Source organism: Triticum aestivum, chromosome 5A (assembly GCF_018294505.1).
Source record: "Triticum aestivum cultivar Chinese Spring chromosome 5A, IWGSC CS RefSeq v2.1, whole genome shotgun sequence".
In the NCBI taxonomy this organism is placed as follows: Eukaryota; Viridiplantae; Streptophyta; class Magnoliopsida; order Poales; family Poaceae; genus Triticum; species Triticum aestivum.
This window is the reverse complement of record NC_057806.1, coordinates 712,072,507-712,088,889: the sequence shown is the minus strand read 5'-3', so window position 1 is coordinate 712,088,889 and position 16,383 is coordinate 712,072,507. Positions and strand designations below refer to the sequence as shown.

Below are 16,383 nucleotides of genomic sequence, written 5' to 3'. Positions count from 1 at the left end.
GGCACCATCTTGAGACCTAGTACAACTGGAATTAACTAGGCAGGGCAAAGCAAAGCAAAGCTAGCTTGCTGGGTCCTTTTCAATCCACTTTCAAGGTGGAAAGCAAGCAGACTTGCACAATAACATCCACAACCACAATAAGCTAGGTGCAACATTCTTGTTTTCTTCATATATTACACTACAGGTGACAGGCCTCCACATGCCCTGCCACTTAATGTCGACAAAACGCACGCACTGACTACTATATCTTTGACAGATTGGGCCGTAAGTTTATGATGTCATGCCCAAATTCGACAAGCATAAATACATTAGGTGGACGGTAACCATAGGATGATGACTATTCCCAAGTCGTCTACCAGTTCAAGAATCAGAGTCACTTTCTGTATCGGAATGCACGTCAAACGGTCTATTTCTGTTCGTGTTTGCCTCAAGTGGCGGCATATGATCATCGTCGTCTTCATCAGAGTTGTGCTCTTCCTCAGCCTGTGATGTCGTTCCTTGTGGCCCTGTCGCCCACCCATTGGGACTTGACTTGAAGATAGCCGGCCTGGCATAAGAAAGATGAGTGAATCAGTAACAAGCTAACAATCCTGATTTTATCAAGTAGATAGACTACTGATGCAGAGCTCGTACGAAAACCAACAAACTGGCACATTATTATTACAAGACCTTCTGGAAATATTTTAGGATCTTCATTACTCCCTCCGATCCACATTAATTGTCGCTTATTTAGTACAATGGAGTATTAGAATTTTGCCATCAACTTATATCACATCAACATTTTCGTATAGTATCAGTGCTCGGTATCATTTCCATGTTCCATCAGAGCAGGCAAAACCAGAATCAAACCATTTAGGCTGTTTGCCCTAATATTTTGTTTTTACCACACCATTTAGGCTGTTGAAATGCAGCACTGGCTACCACCTACCAGCATATCACATGGAAAGTGAATTTGATCCAATTTTTTAGAAAATTGGAAGGTTAAACAACTATAGTGTTTCCAAGCCATCGTATGCATACATTATACTCCCTCCGTCGCATATTAATTGACGCTCAAACAGATGTATCTAGCACTGAAATGCGTCTAGATACATTCATTTGAGCGTCAGTTAATATGGGACAGAGGTACTATTACTAAAACAGCCAGACAAACTACCACAAACTGGGAAGTAGGTCATAATATCAGATTACAAGCAACCATAGCAGACATATAGTTAAGTACTCCCTCCGTCCCATAACATAAGACCATTTTGCAACCTAACATAGCTTGCAAAATGATGTTATATTATGGGACGGAGGGAGTAACAGACAGCTATCATAAACCCAAGAAATTTAGACATATTGCCAGGACTAGGCTAGGAGGGTGTAGTCTTACAAATTAAATTCTATCGCGACAAAAGGAAGTCTTGAGTTGTGCCTAGAATTGGAAAATTATTATTGTACATCTTGGCCTGGGTGATAGAAGTAGAACACACTACATAGAAGCCTATACTGCAGCTTGGTAAGTAGGATATATTGCTAGGACTAGGACAGGTCTCCAGTACATACAAACTTGTCCTAGAATTTGCATACTTGCATTTAGGGGACATAAATCCACTCCAAGTAAGTAGTAACTAGCTAATGTTTACTTTGTCAACAAGTAGTTAGTGCAGTAAGTATTCATTGAGGGAGCAGCAGAGCAGAGACTGACCATTGGCCGGATTTCTCGAGGGCGCGAACCTGGTCGTGAAAGAGGACGCGTGAGACGACACAGGCTATCTTGCTTCCAGATTCGAGAGCCTCGTCCCTGCCAATAGCATCCACAACCACGAAATTCCCTGCACATTCACTCATTCATTCATTCATTCATTCATTCATTCATTCATTCATTCATTCATCATCATCATCATCAGGTGTAAGTTAGTGGCAAACAAAAGGAGCATCATCATCAACTGACTGACCGTTCTTGATCCAGAAGCTCTTGTGAGACTTGACGCCCTCGCCGTCGGTCACCTAAAACCAGCACGGCGGCAGAGTGAGTGAAAAGCAAGAAGCAATTTTTAAGAGAGAGGGAAAGAAGGTAAGAAGGTACCTCGATGAGGTTTGAGCCGCGTAGCGTGACGACCTGCATGATGCTCTCGCCCTCCGCCAGCGTCACCGCGGTGCCCTCCCCGCACGCGCGCCGCAGGTTCTTCCTACCGCCCTTCATTCTTGCCCTCCTCAACGGACGGACGGACCACCGACAGAGGGAAGGTTCTGCTTCTGGTGCTGGTGCTGGACTCAACACTGCTGCGGTGCTGCCTGCCCACAGGGAAGGAGGCGGACGGCGGCGAGCTAGCGGCGGCGTCAGCGGCGGGTGTGCTCTGGTGGGGAACTAGCTAGGGTAGGAGGACTGCAGGCAGAACGTCAGCACATAACACGCCCAGGCCACCACGTGATGTGATAGTGGGCCTTCCAACCTTGGGCCTTTAGCAAATCAATAGCAAACATTATTATTTATATATTTATAACACTGTACTCGTGATCCTTTCCGATGCACCAAGAATTTGAAGCGTCCGCAGCACCAGCAGTGCATGGTTGAAATAAGTTGAACACCAAACAGCTACGGAGATTTTGACCGAAGCCTATCCAGCCAGGGCTGCACAGGGTTCATGGGCGGGGCAACATATTTCCCAGGTTAGTCGGCGATAGATCAGCTCCAGGGCGGCGCACAGGAGGCTGGGCCGCTGGGGGCGAGGCAGTGGAAACAGATAGGCATCGATGTGTCCAGGCATGGACCCAGAGCACGGCAGCGGCAACACGACAATCAGCACAAGGAAGATGACACGGTGCGGACGTTCGGCTGCATGAGAGTCCTTGTGTAGGCGTGATTGCACTGTCGTGGCATGGAACTTCCAAAGAGATGGGAATATGGGATTCGAGGCGGAGCGGTCTCGTCGTGGAGATAGCCACCGGCGGCGTCGCTTAGTCAACGTAGAGGCGACTTGGAGGCCTCCAGAAACCACCGTTGAGGGACTGATCTGGCGGCAACCCTAATCACAGGGCCTCGCCGATCTCGGCCTCGTCCGTTCGTCCCACCTAGCTAGTGCGCTCCTTCACCAGCGCAGCACGCTGCTCGCCGCTGCTGGCCTTGATGGTCCTCTTTCCACTCCGACGGTCCGACCGCAACCGGATCCTCCTCCGACCTGAGCTGCATCATGCCGCGCGCTATCGTCCTCGGCTACAACCATGCAGGCTCCGTTCGCGGGCTTCAGCCTCGGCGCCAGGCCGCGCGGTTCAGGGTGCCCGCCATGCAGACCGCGTCTACCCCAACGTCCGGTCCATTTGCGGGTGCAGGCAATCGCGGGTGGCTTCTGGCCCTTCTTCCAGCTCCGGCTGCTGCTCGCCGTCTCAGCGCTCGACTCCACCAACACCCGAATAAAAAGGAAATATAATTGGGGACGATGCGTGTGGGTATGTAGGGGAAGGAATCGTGAGGCGTCCGGATTGACTTGGCGGTTTGGACTCTGGCTAGTTACATGTGGGCTTCTATTGGGCTTTTGTCTTTCAGTACCAGTTTTGCGTGCGTGTACATGAAGTTTTATCTCCGGTTTGGTTTGTGTGCGTGTAGAGAGGGTTGTGCCCTATTTTTCTTCAGCCATTAGTTTATTTTTCTATAGATTAGTACCGCCTCGCTTATATGTTTTAAATTCGAATTGAAAGCGTAAATTCACGTAAAGAAGCGTATTATAATGGTGAACCCACGGAGTCAATCCATGCTTTATTATTAGGGAAAGATATATTTATAACACTAGTTCAGTTTTTCGGTTCACCGGGGCAAAACAACAAAACAAATGCTACCACGTGACATACTATGTGGTAAGAAATCTAAACAATTCAAAAAAATGAGAAACAAATGCTAATTCCATTAATTAGTAATAATGGAAACTAGATTTTGTGACACCGGCAGAAGAAAAAAAACCCGATAATTCGGTTAATTTTATTTCATGCTCGGTTTCTATGCCCGCCTCTTGGCGTAGAATGAGCTTAGGGTCATTTTTAAAAATGTTTACAAATTCTAAAAAAATTAATTTTAGTTCAGACAATTTAATATTGTTAAGGTCCTTTTTCAAAATGTTTACGGTGTAACGATATCCAGCTCAAAACAGCGCATGTCCACGGCACAAGGAACCGATGAATTTTCTTGGAACTTGAACGCGAGTGGTAAATTCTCCGCCGCAGCAGGCCATGCAGAGCTACACCAAGGCGGTGGTGAGCTCCACCAGGACATCAATAAACTGCATCACTCTCATGAGGAATAGCCACAAGCTTAACAAAATTGGAATAGAGTGGTGGAGCTAGACGGGCAGGCTCGTTAAATTGATGAATCCATGTAGAGGCAGTAGAGTAATTATTATTGAGGCAGAGCTATATGTTAAGATGAGGGGACCAATGCCCCCCACTCCCACCACTGAACGAATTTATGAAAAATGAGGGCATAGCTGTTTGAAGGCCACAAGCACTACAACACACAACATAGACACATTACAATATGCAAATCGTGATAGTCGTAGCTCCGAGTGGCTCAGAGTAGTAGCGGATAGATCAAGCAAGCAAATTACCAAGCATGATAAACAATGTGCATGGCGCTACTGTATCTGTGTGTACTGATGCCTATCGTCTCCTCCCTGCTCTCTCTCTCTCTCTCTCTCTCTCTCTCTCTCTCTCTCTCTCTCTCTCTCGAAATGTAATTGTTGCAATTGGAAAAATATTAGTCGTCCCTAGAACATAATCAATTAGTTTCTTTTTATAATTCTTCCTTTGACGGTGTCAAAAAACATCTTATATCAAGTTAACGGTGTCAAAAAACATCTTATATTAAGTTCTAGAGGGAGTATTTGATTGGCATGGCATCTAACATGTTTGTTTGAAGGAAGAGATGGAGACAACATGAACACCTTTCAAGAGCCAATTTGTAATTTTTTAGAATTTATCTCACTGTCTAGTGGGGGTGCCGTGGGTGCCATGGCAGCCCCCTACAAAATTGTAAAGTATATTTCCTATATGTACTTAACACTAAATAGCTATCAATGTGATGCTATTTTATGCCTATTTATTGATATAAACTCTGAACCGTGGCACCCTCAAAGCCGAGATTCTAGGTACGCCACTGTTCTGTAGTATCATGAAGATTGTAAGGTACCAAAAACATGTTCACAAATTATTTGTCTGGGTAAAAGAAACTTCCGGTTATGCCCCCTACCTATACTTCCATTGCTTACCTATACTAAGATGGCGCTCGCTGCCATAGATCACTCGTCGTCGAACTTGAGCATGTCGGCCTGCATCTTCTCGAACCATGACCTCTTCCTTGGCGACACGGTGTTGAGATCCACCTTCATGATCTTCACCCCGGTCATCATGCTCGCGAGAGCCACTTCTTTCGCTTTGGTCTTGGCATTGGCGGCATCGATCTCTAGCATCTTGTCTTCCTTCTCCGCCTCTAACTCGAACATCTTGGATTGCTTCTCGGCGTCCATCTCAAGCCTCCTCCTTTGGATCTCCATGAAAGCGTCCATTTGCTCCGCCTTGAAACGCTGGCGCTCCTCCTCCCTTGATTCCTTCTTATTCATCATGCCCTCCATGCTTGCGATCAAGGCGTTGGAGGCCCCATGCTGCTTGTCCTCCTTCTTAGAGTTGGTCTTCCCCCGCGGCCGTGCCGGCTCGCCCTCCCCAACATCCTCCAGTGCTTACTTCCCCCCACACGACTTGAGTGCGGCATATTGCACCTTGAACTTCTCCCTGTCCTTGATGACCCGAAAGCAATGGGAGAGGTTGATGCACTTGCCATTGTGTTGAACCTTGAATACCTTCAAAGCTTGAAATGCCTACAAATGTTTCCATGCAAGCATATGTGCAAATGATATGCAAATGAGCACGCAAAGGATGAACTTGATGACACAAAAGAGGGTGGCTTTCTAGCATACCATGTCTTGCATCCCGATGCCGCTCACGAGGCAGGCCTTGACGCTCTCAAGAGTGGCGCAAAACTTGTTGCATTCTTGTTGGATCACCCTTCATCGCTTGGAAATGGAGACCCACCCGCACGTGCTCACAAATTGGTAAGTGATACGTCTCCAACGTATCTATAATTTTTTATTATTCCATGCTATTATATTATCCATCTAGGATGTTTTATATGCGTTTATATGCTATTTTATATTATTTTTGGGACTAACCTATTAACTCAGAGCCCAGTGCCAGTTTCTATTTTTTTTCCTTATTTTTGAGTATTGCAGAAAAGGAAAACCAAATGGAGTCCAATTGACCTGAAATTTGAAGGAGATTATTTTTAGACCAGAAGAAGCCCACGGAGCATTGGAGATGGACCAGAAGATTCCTGAGGCACCCACGAGGGTGGGGGCGCGCCCTACCCCCCTGGGCGCGCCCCCCTACCTCGTGGCCGCCACGGAGACCCCCCTGATTTGTTCCCGACACCAACACCTCTTATATATATATCCAAACTTCCAGAACATAACCTAGATCGGGAGTTCAGTCTCCGCAAGCCTCTGTAGCCACCGAAAACCAATCTAGACCCGTTCCGGCACCCTGCCGGAGGGGGGGGGGGAATCCCTCACCGATGGTCATCTTCATCATCTCGGCGCTCTCCATGACGAGTAGGGAGTAGTTCACCCTCGGGGCTGAGGGTATGTACCAGTAGCTATGTGTTTGATCTCTCTCTCTCTCCCTCTCTCTCTCTCTCTCGTGTTCTTGATTTGGCACGATCTTGATGTATCGCGAGCTTTGCTATTATAGTTGGATCTTATGATGTTTCTGCCCCTCTACTCTCTTGTAATGGATTGAGTTTTCCCTTTGAAGTTATCTTATCGGATTGAGTCTTTGTCTTGCATTTGCTTATCTGTGGTGACAATGGGATATTCACGTGATCTACCTGATGTATGTTTGGTGATCAACTTGCGGATTCCATAACATTGTGAACTTATGCATAGGGGGTGGCACACGTTTTCGTCTTGATTCTTCGGTAGAAATTTTGAGGCACTCTTTGAAGTACTTTGTGTTGGTTTGAATGGATGAATCCGAGATTGTGTGGTGCATATCATATAATCATACCCATGGATACTTGAGGTGACATTGGAGTATCTAGGTGACATTAGGGTTTTGGTTGATATGTGTCTTAAGGTGTTATTCTAGTACAAACTCTTGAATAGATCGATTAGAAAGAATAACTTTGAGGTGGTTTCGTACCCTACAATAATCTCTTCGTTTGTTCTCCGCTATTAGTAACTTTGGAGTGACTCTTTGTTGCATGTTGAGGGATATTTATATGATCCAGTTATGTTATTATTGTTGAGAGAACTTGCACTAGTGAAAGTATGAACCCTAGGCCTTGTTTCAACACATTGCAATACCGGTTTTGCTCACTTTTATCATTAGTTACCTTGCTTTTTTTGTTGGGGAACGTAGTAATTTCAAAAAAAATCCTACGCACACGCAAGATCATGGTGATGCATAGCAACGAGAGGGGAGAGTGTGCCCTCGTACCCTCGTAGACTGAAAGCGGAAGCGTTAGCACAACGCGGTTGATGTAGTCGTACGTCTTCACGATCTGACCGATCAAGTACCGAACGCACGGCACCTCCGAGTTCAGCACACGTTCAACTCGATGACATCCCTCGAACTCCGATCCAGCCGAGCTTTGAGGGAGAGTTCCGTCAGCACGATGGCATGGTGACGATGATGATGTTCTACCGACGCAGGGCTTCGCCTAAGCACCACTACGATATTATCAAGGTGTATTACGGTGGAGGGGGGCACCGCACACGGCTAAGAGATCCAAGGGATCAATTGTTGTGTCTAGAGTTGCCCCCTGCCCCCGTATATAAAGAAGGGAGGGAGAGGCCGGCCCTAGAGCGGGCATGCCAAGTGTGGGGAGTCCTACTAGGACTCCTAAGTCCTAGTAGGATTCCCCTTTCCTTTCCGGAGTAGGAGAGAAGGAAAGAGGGGAGAGGGAGAAGGAAAAGGGGGCTGCACCCCTTGTCCAATTCGGACCAGAGGGGGGGCGCGCGCCTCCTTCCTTTTGGCCTCTCTCCTCTATTCCTGTATGGCCCAATAAGGCCCAATACTTCTCCCGGTGAATTCCCGTAACTCCACGGTACTCCGAAAATACCCGAATCACTCGAAACCTTTTCGATGTCCGAATATAGTCGTCCAATATATCAATCTTTATGTCTCGACCATTTCGATACTCTTCGTCATGTCCCCGATCTCATCCAGGACTCCGAACTACCTTCGGTACATCAAATCACATAAACTCATAATACCGATCGTCACCGAACTTTATGCGTGCGGACCCTACGGGTTCGAGAACTATGTAGACATGACCGAGACACGTCTTCGGTCAATAACCAATAGCCGAACCTGGATGCTCATATTGGCTCCCACATACTCTACGGAGATCTTTATCGGTCAAACCGCAAAACAGGATACGTTGTTCCCTTTGTCTCCGGTATGTTACTTGCCCGAGATTCGATCGTCGGTATCTCAATACCTAGTTCAATCTCGTTACTGGCAAGTCTCTTTACTCGTTATGTAATACATCATCCCGTAACTAACACATTAGTTACAATGCTTGCAAGGCTTATAGTGATGTGCATTACCGAGTGGGCCCAGAGATACCTCTCCGACAATCGGAGTGACAAATCCTAATCTCGAAATACGCCAACCCAACAAGTACCTTCGGAGACACCTGTAGAGCACCTTTATAACCACCCAGTCACTTTGTGACGTTTGGTAGCACACAAAGTGTTCCTCTGGTAAACGGGAGTTGCATAATCTCATAGTCATAGGAACTTGTATAAATCATGAAGAAAGCAATAGCAGAATACTAAACGATCAAGTGCTAAGCTAACGGAATGGGTCAAGTCAATCACATCATTCTCCTAATGATGTGATCCCGTTAATCAAATGAGAACTCATGTCTATGGCTAGGAAACATAACCATCTTTGATCAACGAGCTAGTCAAGTAGAGGCATACTAGTGACACTCTGTTTGTCTATGTATTCACACAAGTATTATGTTTCCGGTTAATACAATTCTAGCATGAATAATAAATATTTATCATGATATAAGGAAATAAATAATATCTTTATTATTGCCTCTAGGGCATATTTCCTTCAGTCTCCCACTTGTACTAGAGTCAATAATCTAGTTCACATCACCATGTGATTTAACACCAATAGTTCACATCACCATGTGATTAACACCCATAGTTCACACCGTCATGTGACCAACACCCAAAGGGTTTACTAGAGTCAATAATCTAGTTCACATCTCTGTGTGATTAACACCCAAAGAGTACTAAGGTGTGATCATGTTTTGCTTGTGAGAGAAGTTTAGTCAACGGGTCTACCACATTCAGATATGTATGTATTTTACAAATTTCTATGTCAACAATGCTCTTGCATGGAGCTACTCTAGCTAATTGCTCCCACTTTCAATATGTATCCAGATTGAGACTTAGATTCATCTGGATCAGTGTCAAAACTTGCATCGACGTAACCCTTTACGACGAACCTTTTTGTCACCTCCGTAATCGAGAAACATATCCTGATTCCACTAAGGATAATTTTGACTGTTGTCTAGTGATCTACTCCTAGATCACTATTGTACTCCCTTGCCAAAATCAGTGTAAGGTATACAATAGATCTGGTACACAACATGGCATACTTTATAGAACCTACGGCTGAGGCATAGGGAATGACTTTCATTCTCTTTCTATCTTCTGCCGTGGTCGGGCTTTGAGTCTTACTCAATTTCACACCTTGTAACACATGCAAGAACTCTTTCTTGGACTGTTCGATTATGAGCTACTTCAAAACCTTGTCAAGGTATGTACTCATTGAAAAGACTTATCAAGCGTCTTGATCTATCTCTATAGATCTCGATGCTCAATATGTAAGCAGTTTCACCGAGGTCTTTCTTTGAAAAACTCCTTTCAAACACTCCTTTATGCTTTGCAGAATAATTCTACATTATTTTCGATCAACAATATGTCATTCACATATAATTATCAGAAATGTTGTAGTGCTCCCACTCACCTTTTTGTAAATAAAGGCTTCACCACAAGTCTGTATAAAACTATATGCTTTGATCAACTTATCAAAGCGTATATTCCAACTCCGAGATGCTTGCACCAGTCCATAGATGGATCGCTGGAGCTTGCATATTTTGTTAGCACCTTTAGGATTGACAAAACCTTCTGGTTGCATCATATACAACTCTTCGTTAATAAATCCATTAAGGAATGCAGTTTTGTTTATCCATTTGCTAGATTTCATAAAATACGGCAATTGTTAACATGATTCGGACAGACTTAAGCATAGATACGAGTGAGAAAAGATAGTAGCCCATAGCTCCTTTATCAATTTCCTTCTAAAACTTATCAGGGGCTAACAATGTTGGAGTATTAGTATTTCTGCTCTCAGAAAGAATAATGGTTTCTTGATTCCAGTAGATAGAAGAAACCCCCCTTGTGTGTAACATGGAGGAGTATAATGAAGCGTTTTTTCTGATTCCAATCAGAATTACACCTGTAACAAGTATCAAGTATCATTAAACCAAGCCACATCATGAATTCTTTCATGTGTTAATTATGTACTTCTTGTGCACTACTATCAATGCAACTATTCCACTGTCCCTATTTATGCATGCCAAATTATTTGGGTCAATTATGTATGTGCATATACGCCTTATTTCAAGCAAATAGATAATTGTCATGTTACACGTCCGTACTTTTCAAACATTCTAATTAAGAGCAATGTAGCAGAATAGATTAACTGAGTTCTTCTTTGTTTACTAATTCACAGGAGGATACCGATGATGTGGGGTATGACATGGACAGTAGGCATAGCAAGAGTCGCTACATCATGAGGCAGCTGATTGCTGGAAAAATCAAGTACCGTTTCTATGGAAAGCTTGGCTGGCCCTTCTGTGGCAAGGCGATCAAGGCCGGCATAGATGGCTTGATGCAGCATGCCGTCACCACTAGCAACTCCTATAGTAGGAAGCAAAAGGCCAGTACTCTGGCAAAACATGCGGCCTACAGGCGCTTCCTCAAGATTGTCAAAGTCAATGAGCCCTACTACATCCCGCCGTGCCGCTGTTGAACAAGGGAGACAAGTGATGTGCTGCTAGACTGCTGCTGCTGCCCCAGGACCGCCGTGTCCTTTTATGTTATCGGTATTCGCTGGTTGACTCTAAAACTTATGGTCTATGGTGTGTATGAACTTATGTCCTATGGTCTATGGTGGGTGTGAACTTATGGTGTGCGGTCTGCCGTTTAACTAAGTGTTTATTGCTAATCTGCTTAAGTGGTCTAAGTTGTTATTAGTACTATTTTGCTGATGCATGTTAGGCATTGTACAATGGTAGATGCTAAGGGTGGTGCTTAGAAAAATAAACCTAGTTTTTCTGAAGCACCATGGCCTATTTCTATAGGACAGACGCCTAGTTAAGTGTCTACCCTGTACAAATAAGCACAGGTGCTTAAGAAAAGCCTGGTTTATCTCTCTAAACACCTCACCTAATCACCTTGCATTGTACAAGGCCATAGCAACTCAAGTATCGTACGGTGGTCTATGTTATGTTTGCTGTGTTATTCTTCCGTTCTAGAATCGTACGGTGATGCATGCTAGGAACTCTACTACTATGACTATGGTAGTTATAGCTTGGCATGATTATATTCAGTTTATAACTTAGAATGTTCTAGCCATATCTATGACCAGTTACAACTGAACTATGCATGGATTTTTGCCAAAAGTAAAGCATGCAAATGATTGCCAATTCTACCTATTGCCATTTGAAGCTTTGTACTGAGGATGCATTAGTTATTGCAATAAGTAGAGGATGCCCATGTTTCCCAGAAGTGCCTGTTTCCACTTTCTGGTAAGAACTGAACATGTATCAAATTATGCTAAAAGTAGACCATGAGCATGAACATGTATCAATTGTTGCTTCCTATTTGTGTTTGAATGGGCTCAACATATCTGGTGATGGTTTAGGGTCTCTGCGTGACCGTGATGGTAACTCAAGATGTTCCAGCCATATCTATGACCAGTTATAACTCAACTATGCATTAGTTCTTGCCAAAAGTAAAGCATGCACATGATTTCCAATACAACCGTATTGCCAATTCAATTTTTGTATTGAGGATGCATTAGTTATAGCAGTAAGTAGAGGATGCTCATGATTGCCAAAAGTACATATATCCACTTTATGATAAGAACTGAACATGTATCAATTGATGCTACCTATTTGTGTTTGAATGGGCTCAACATTTGTTTGGCTATGGTCTTGCTATCAAATTTAACTTTGAGTTCTATGAGGTTTTTCTCCGTTACGAAGACTTTTATCTGAAACTTACATTGCCGGCTCGTATGCAATGATGCAAACCGGGTCAATTAATCTGAAGACAATAATTCAAAGATGTATAACAAAATTAGCAGTCAACTAATATTAAAAAAATTAAGTGGATCATTTAACATATGATCCACTTATGAGTTTAAGCACACAACCTATTTGGTCTTGCATACAATAAGCGTAGTTTAACAAGGGTATCCAATTGCTTAACCACGTGAAGTTGTGCCAACCCTATGAGGGTTCAACTACTAAAAGAGCGGCCAACAACGATTAAAAAAAGATACGATCAGGAAATACCTTCTCTCGGAGACGACGGTGCCGAGTTGATGGGCGCAGATAGTGCGTGGCAAACTAGAAGTGCCCCTATAGCGCGGTAGACGGCAGCAAGCATAAACGGCGCGTTCACGCGAGGAGGGGGCGGCGAGAAGAAAACTGAAGTCCGACCCCTCATGGCGGTGGGAGGTGGCCGGCAACTCCAGTAATCCTTGTGAGCCCCGCGTCTCCGATCTGATCTTGCAGCGGTCGTGGGAGCTGCGGATGGCACGGCCGGGTGGTTAGAATGAGGTGCTGTAATTGTTGGATTTAGGGAGGGGTGGGCCGCTTGAGTTATGTGAGATTTCAATAATATCACAATGATATCCCAAAAGATCTAGAAAATATTGTCCTTGCTTTGTAAGTATTAACAATGGTTTCTTCGTGTCGCATATGCCCGAAAAATGCCTTACGTGACAAAACTTGCAATACATGTTGAAAATGGTCCACATTGTACTAATGACCGAAAAAATCACGCATGTGATGAAACTTCCAAAATTTGTTCAATATGGTTGATTTGGAGATGGCCTACAATTTCACTGCAATATTTCAAATTTATTTTATAATTAAAATAAAAATGATGCAAGGTTTTACATGTTTTTCAATTCTTTTCAAACTTAAACTTTTTACACATGTCCAAGAAAAGCAATGTGGCAAGGTTTTACATGTTTTTCATTGTTATCAAACTTAAACTTATCACATAAGACACGTGTACCTAAAAAAAGGAAGTGTTATTTTAGTATAACATGGTGTACTTGATTTTAATTTCAGAACTTTGTGTACTAGTTTCTGAACTACATTCATCCATGACTTATATGGTATAAGCATCTACTCCATGTATTATTCACTTGTAAACCGTAAAAAATAGAAGATTAAATCTTGAAAAATAAACACTAGTACTCCATGTATTCATCACTTGTCTCTCCCCTAGCCGGCCAAAGCGCCTCAAAGAGCTCCTATATGAGGAGAAGTTGTTCACCTTTGCCGGTTTTAGCATTAAAAATGACAGGGACAAACTGAAGTTGTCTGGTTTGGAGATAAACCCCAACAAGCACATCGACATTCAGCGCAACTAGAGAGTTCCATACAACGGAAAACCGTATGACTCCTTGGCTGATGTTGCAGTCAGCGTCATTCACCCATTCTACATCAAGATGAAGAAGAATATCGACAGGCAGGCAGACCATAAACTATGGGGGGGGGGCAGCCCACTGGCAGATTACCTCATCGAGTACACAACAATAGATGCGTACGCCACCTACAAGTCATGGAAGATAATCGACAACATCAAAAGAGGTCTGGAAATTTCAAAAGAGCAAGAAGCGGACCCCTACTACCACTGCCACTATGCGGGATGAGGAGACATCAAAGTCTGCCTTTGTGTTGCTTGCGCTTGTGCTTGTCCTTTATCTTGTTGTTTGAAATTTGTAGTTTGCTTTTCTTGGGTTAAACCAGCTTGTTTATGTCATGTGTGTCAGAGTTGAACCAGTTTGTTTATGTCCTATTTGTCAGGGTTGAACAAGTTTGCTTATGTCATCAAGTACATAGTTTTCTTATCTCGTTAAATAAGTTTGCTAGCTTCCTATTTTGTTTATCCATTAAAACAAAAATTCATGTAAATTGTGAATGGAACTCTGTGGCTGCTCTTCAATACTCCCTCCGTAAACTAATATAAGAGCATTTAGATCACTATTTTGGTAATCTAAACGCTCTTATATTAGTTCACAGAGGGAGTACTAGTTATGAATGGAACTAATCACAGAAGGTTGTGCCATGTGTAGTTTTGGTTCAGAATTGTATGGAAAAGAAAACAATTACTACAATTAGAACTAAACTCCATTAACCGAACCTACGAAAAAGGGTCCCCCAACCCCCCGGCTTTATACTATAAAACAACAACACCAAGCATCCAACAACAAGTCAAGACAGATTCAAGTTGAAGGAAGTCTCAAATAACCGCTGGGGCAACAGCAAAACAAGCCCCAAACATAACAAGTTCATTTCACAGCGATACATGGCCCATTTTCTGAACCTAGATATATATAGATAGGTACGGTAATATATGGCAAGTACTCGGAAACAAGAGCTAACATACCAAGTTCATTTCACATCGAAACATGGCCCAGCCAGTTCTAAATGAGGTTGATGGTGATCATCATCCTCAAGTCACGGCGACGGGTGTTTGCAACAGTGAGTAGGATGCCCTGACCTACCCAAAGATTCTTGCCATGAAGGAACTTCTTCCACCCCGCCCGGTTGAAGACAGTGCGACCGTCCGTGTCCACTGTGTAGGCACAGGTGGTGATGGAGTCCATTCTGGTAAGGCGTAGTCCAGCAGCCATGCCTTCTTCATGCGGCTCGGTGCCACAGCTAACAGATAACCTCTTAGGTAATTTCTGAAAATAGTTGATATGATATATGAGCATGTCACGTGCAATTATCAACAAATCATACACTTCAAGACACATATATCATTGGATTCAACACTGAGCATATATATCATCACATCACTACAGTAGACGCTAATCATCAAATTACTACAGTAATTAAGCATATCATCGCATATTACTACACTACATAAGCATATATCGCATTACTACAACACATGCATACCATAACAAATTCTGCACTAAATGGATTCTACACATGGCATATCATCACAGTACTACAACATTGATATCATATCAACTAGTACTCTAATTAAGCATGCATATCATGTAATTACCATAGTAAGTAACATACCATGAGATGCTGTTTAACATTCGTCCTTGTGAGGCGGGTCACGAATGGCATCCTGACGTAGTCTTCACGTAGCGGAAGCATGTCCCAGAGGTTGCACGTTTCCTCACCGCTCAACCTCAGTCTTTGGGCATAGAGTGCTTCATCAAGTGGGTTCTCATCATCATCTAAGTCCTCACCATCGTCCTCCTCATGAACTTCATCCTCACTACCACAAATCAAATTCAAATAGATAACAGAAATCTTGGGCCTTTCTCCTCTGAAGGAGAAGCTGATCAATTCACCCCCACCAAGACGCAAGCGGGCGATGAAACGATCCCATTCATCTCCTCCAATCTGGGTTATCGTTCGCCCCTTATCGACCTCCATAGTGTACGGCCCCCCAAGAGCGTCGAAGGTCATGGTGTCTCCAACGAGCTCATTGAAAGCCAATCTCACATTGCATGGGACGATATGTGCAAGATAAAAACAAATAACAAACACAATGCACTAGTGAAAATAGCAATAAAAAACAAAATTAATGAACTGTCAGAAGGTTCATATAAGTTGTTACCGCTGCCAAAACAAAAGTAGGCTGGAAGTAGATGCCGAACAGCGTGGCAGTACAAAGGCTGGCCCGGCACCGTGACTTGCACCGTCCACACGGTGCTTCCTCCATTCTACACAGAACATGTTGAACTCTAAGTTGAATTGTACGCTACCATAGTACAATACAAAGATCATACATATAATAAATCATAGTGATAACCTAAAATGCAATGCCTATTAAATCTGTTTACTATCATCTACCGAAAAAAGCAATGCCAATGACAATGGCAATGCCATTATCATCTACCTAATAAATCCCAATCCAATCCAATCCAATGTTAGTACTACATACTATAGTGAAGAACGGATGAATTATTTTGATTTATTTTTTCACACATAGGGCCTCA

At 43.5% G+C, this 16,383-nt stretch overlaps 1 protein-coding gene across 1 annotated transcript; it reads right to left on the bottom strand.

Annotated features, from left to right (window-relative positions):
- Positions 1-270: 270 nt before the first annotated feature.
- On the bottom strand, positions 271-2,391 carry LOC123108604 (probable RNA-binding protein EIF1AD). The gene is made up of 4 exons (XM_044530358.1): positions 2,072-2,391; positions 1,941-1,992; positions 1,691-1,817; positions 271-547 (listed from the first exon to the last, which is right to left on the bottom strand). Exons 1-4 carry the CDS (start codon positions 2,186-2,188, stop codon positions 361-363), a joined length of 483 nt encoding a protein of 160 aa, XP_044386293.1. The 5' UTR covers positions 2,189-2,391; the 3' UTR covers positions 271-360.
- Positions 2,392-16,383: the final 13,992 nt, after the last annotated feature.

Coding starts and splice junctions, on each gene's coding strand:
- LOC123108604 (XM_044530358.1), bottom strand. CDS start 2,188: ATGAAGGGCGGTAGGAAGAACCTGCGGCGCGCGTGCGGGGAGGGCACC. Junction 1,993..2,071: donor GCGGCTCAAACCTCATCGAG/GTACCTTCTTAC, acceptor TGCTGGTTTTAG/GTGACCGACGGCGAGGGCGT. Junction 548..1,690: donor CTCGAGAAATCCGGCCAATG/GTCAGTCTCTGC, acceptor TTCTTATGCCAG/GCCGGCTATCTTCAAGTCAA.